Raw genomic sequence first — 4,086 nt, 5'->3', positions numbered from 1 at the left:
TTTGAGTATTGTATTGCTATATTGTGCCGCAGTGACTGCTGTCCTTGACGGCACTGTTGGGTTTCGTGCTAGGTATATTCTAGCAGGAAACCCAACAGTGTCATCGGGCTCTACAGTGACTGCTTTGAGTATTGTATTGCTATATTGTGCCGCAGTGACTGTTGTCCTTGACGGCACTGTTGGGTTTCGTGCTAGGTATATTCTAGCAGGAAACCCAACAGTGTCATCGGGCTCTACAGTGACTGCTTTGAGTATTGTATTGCTATATTGTGCCGCAGTGACTGTTGTCCTTGATGGCACTGTTGGGTTTCGTGCTAGGTATATTCTAGCAGGAAACCCAACAGTGTTATCGGGCTCTACAGTGACTGCTTTGAGTATTGTATTGCTATATTGTGCCGCAGTGACTGTTGTCCTTGACGGCACTGTTTTTTTTTCCCAACAGTGGACAAAGTCCGAACACGTTGGCGTTCGATCAAGGACCGCTTCAACAGTGATGTTCGTGCTGAGGGCCAGGTTCGCAGTGGATCTGCGTCAAGGACCAGAACTAGATACCGTCACTATCACGCGTTGCAGTTCCTAAGACCGGTCCTTGCCACGAGATCGTAAGTATTATAAATTTTGGGGTTTTATTTTTATCTGTGTTTTTCTAATCCACAGCTGATGCTTCTTGTAAAGGCATGGTAGTAATGATTTTCCTTTCTTCCACAGCACCTGGAGCAGCACCCTGCAACCTGGCCCTGGAGCGGTCCTTCCTCGGACGTCCTCTGACCCATCCCAGCCATCCGACAGCCAGGAAGCACCTTGCAGGTCAGCCACACACACAGCTGGTGACCAGGTAGCTGGGCCATCAGGTGTTCCCCTGTCCCAGGTCTCTGCCACTGGTTATGCGGGCACTACCCGCCAGCGGCAGAGGGCCTTGGACAGGAATGTCTTGCTCGAGTTTATGCATTTGAGCGAGGCCTTTAATTCCAGCCTAAAGTCGCTGTCCGACAGAGTTGAAAGCGGTTTTGCACTCATGGAATGTGGTTTTAACCACTTTGAACACCGCTTCAATTCTGTAGAACAGCGCCTTGACCGTCTGGAGGCTGACCTCAACAGACCAGCACACCATTTTTTTAGTAAGATTGAAAAGGGCATGGCGGAACACCTTAGTCCTGAGCAACAGCTGAATGTGCTGCAGGCCTGCAACAATGCTTTCTTGCAGGCTATGCAGCATAATCGGTACGGTCAGCAGTTAGTGGTGTCATTTCCACCTGTGCCACCATTGACTCGCTTCACCTCACTACCGACTTGTGCTGCATACCACTGCACGGACACCTCTATTCAAAGCCAGGACACCCACCGTTACACCACCACAAGTCTGAGTGCAGCTGGTCACTTCACCGACACCACCTTGGCAAGCGCTGCTCCTGTCTGGAGCACCACCGCCACTCCCATGCATGCGTGGAGCTCAGCCACCACTAGGCAAACATGGAACAGCCCTGCCGCTACAACAACATGTAGTAGCCCTGCCACCACCACTCCACAAACCTGGACCATCACTGCCGCCACCAGTCCTCCTGCAAGGACGAGCACTGCCAACCAAGAGCAGCAGCAACAGCCACCTCAGCAGCAGCAGCAGCCACCTCAGCAGCAGCCACCTCAGCAGCAGCCACCTCAGCAGCAGCAGCCACCTCAGCAGCAGCAGCCACCTCAGCAGCAGCAGCCACCTTAGCAGCAGCCACCCCAGCAGACGGGGGACCTACACTCAATATTTGCCCCAAGTTCAAGGCGAAATCAATCAAGGCGGGCATTGGGCCAAAGTCGGTCCAGGCACACAAGCCTACGGCGACATGCCATTACAACAAATGTACCTGAACAGATTTCCTCTCCTCCAAGTGTTCCTAGTTTAATTCCCTTAACTGGACTACCTTCCCCCACAAGTTTTGTTGCCCCTTCCCCTCAAACACCGTCTTCAACTGCAAGTGTTGCATATTCCCTGCACACCCCCAAATTGAAACCATCTGCCCCCAAACGCCGGAAAAAATATTTTTTTTGTTTATTTTTGTGATTAAAAATAAATTTACATTTGTGGTTCACCATTACAAAGTTTCATTAATGTTGTTTGCGCCGCTCACACACACTGATGGGTAAATACATGTTAAAAACCAACCCAAGGCCTAGTATAGTCATATGTGAAATAACACGGACTAGTATAGTCATACCAAGGCCTAGTGTAATAACTCTAGTTTTACCAACTAGAATCTGGTTTCATGAAAAACAAACTGTTGAAACTTGTCTATTTCTACACTACCACAATTTTAAATAAAAGTTGGAATTGAGCTGATTACATTCATCCACTCAATGCTGACTTGTATTCCCCATTGACTTTCATTGGGGTTGGGTTTTGAAAAAATCACATGCTTTTTTTTCAACTAGTTGGACAATTTTCTCTTGAAAAAAATTGGTTTCCTGATTCATGGCCTGCAGCTTTGCTCGTTCCAATATATTTCACGCAGACTAGCAATGCTGCATTTTAACTCATATGTGTATTTACCTGCCCAGGTGTGTGAACATCAAAAACTTCAGTTATACATGGGAAGTTTTTTTATTTAATTGGAGTATAAAAAATATAGTGCACTCAGTAATGGTATCAAATAAGGTTTTTTATTACCATAAACAAACAAAAACATTCTTACACCATTTCATCTTGCCAGTGCACCCGTCCTACATCAGAAATAAAGTAGGCTGCAAATTGGTCCCTCATTTGGCCAACTTCAACGGATGACCTGAGAGGGTGCTGAGTGAATTCAGGCAATGGGTTAGGAGCATCATCGTCCAGTTCAAAGGTCGGGTGCTCTTTAGCCATCACAAAGTTATGTAGAACCACACAGGCCTTCACCACCTCATCGACTGTGTCAAGTTTAAGATTAATGGCCGTGCCCAGAATTCGCCATCTGGAGACAAGAATCCCAAAAGCACACTCGACAGTTCTTCTGGCCCTGGTCAGCCTGTAATTAAATATTTTTTTGGTGTGGTCCAAGTCCCGGCTGGAGTAGGGTTTCAGTAAGTTTCCGCACATTTGAAAAGCCTCATCGCCAACCATTACAAAGGGCAGTGGCGGAGCTTCGGTGTGAGGAAGAGGCCGTGGCATAGGGAAATTAAATTGGTTGCCATACAACCTCCGGCCCATGTCTGAGTTTTTAAAAGCCTGTGAGTCATTACCACGGCCAAATGCTCCAATGTCCACTGCTACAAACATACATCCGGCATCCGCAATGGCCATGAGTACTATTGAAAAGTACTTTTGGAATTATAGTACTCAGATCCCGTTCTTTTGGGTTTGATGATCCGTATGTGTTTACCATCAACAGCTCCCAAACAGTTGGGGAAATTGCATACTGTCCAGAATTTGTCAGCAATTTCCATCCACTTTTCAGCGGTGGGCAGGGGCATAAATTCTGGACAAAGAACATTCCAGAGAGCCCGGCAGGTCTCCGCAACAATTCCAGACAAGGTAGAGATTCCAATACGGAACTGGAAGTGTAGTGAAGATAGGGTTTCTCCAGTTGCCAGGAATCTGTGAACAGAGAAAGAAGTTAAATTAATATTTATGTATATTATTTTAAAACACTATAAAATAAAATATTAGTACATTCACGAAAACTAATTACCCAAGGTTTTGAATATTAAATTTAAAAAAAAAAGCAATCAGACCGCACCCCTTGGTTTTTAAATATTACGTACCGTAATGTCACCAGTAGCCGTTCCTCAGGAGGAATCGCACGACGGAGCTGTGTGTCCTGTCTCCGGATGGATTGTTGGACACGAGCAAGCAAATCCCTGAAACTTTCTTGGGACATCTGGATATAATCTGTAAATTTCTCCAGGTTTGCCTGGAGCTCGCTGTAGAGGGTGTGGTATGCCCCACGGCTCTCCCGGAGTTCAACAATCGGATGTATCCACATACGCCGCCGCTGCCGTCTTCGCTGCCTCTCTCTCTTCCTTTGTTCATGGCAAGCAACTGCATACGCCTGAGCCATCGCGATGTCCAAATCCAAGTTGAAGTAAAAACTCTTCCAGCGCAGATCCATGGTCACGAGAAGA

At 46.8% G+C, this 4,086-nt stretch overlaps 1 protein-coding gene across 1 annotated transcript; it reads left to right on the top strand.

The window, feature by feature from the left end:
- Positions 1-425: 425 nt before the first annotated feature.
- On the top strand, positions 426-2,493 carry LOC141086182 (uncharacterized). Its single transcript, XM_073571999.1, has 2 exons — positions 426-602; positions 709-2,493. Exon 2 carries the CDS (start codon positions 944-946, stop codon positions 1,712-1,714), a length of 771 nt encoding a protein of 256 aa, XP_073428100.1. The 5' UTR covers positions 426-602; positions 709-943; the 3' UTR covers positions 1,715-2,493.
- Positions 2,494-4,086: the final 1,593 nt, after the last annotated feature.

The sequence above is a fragment of the Dendrobates tinctorius genome, unplaced genomic scaffold, assembly GCF_039654945.1.
Source record: "Dendrobates tinctorius isolate UK_male_01 unplaced genomic scaffold, ASM3965494v1 ptg000030l, whole genome shotgun sequence".
NCBI lineage: Eukaryota > Metazoa > Chordata > Amphibia > Anura > Dendrobatidae > Dendrobates > Dendrobates tinctorius.
This window is presented reverse-complemented; position numbering and strand designations above follow the sequence as displayed.

Excerpts from the sequence above, each read along its gene's own strand:
- LOC141086182 (XM_073571999.1), top strand. The coding sequence starts at position 944 with ATGCATTTGAGCGAGGCCTTTAATTCCAGCCTAAAGTCGCTGTCCGAC.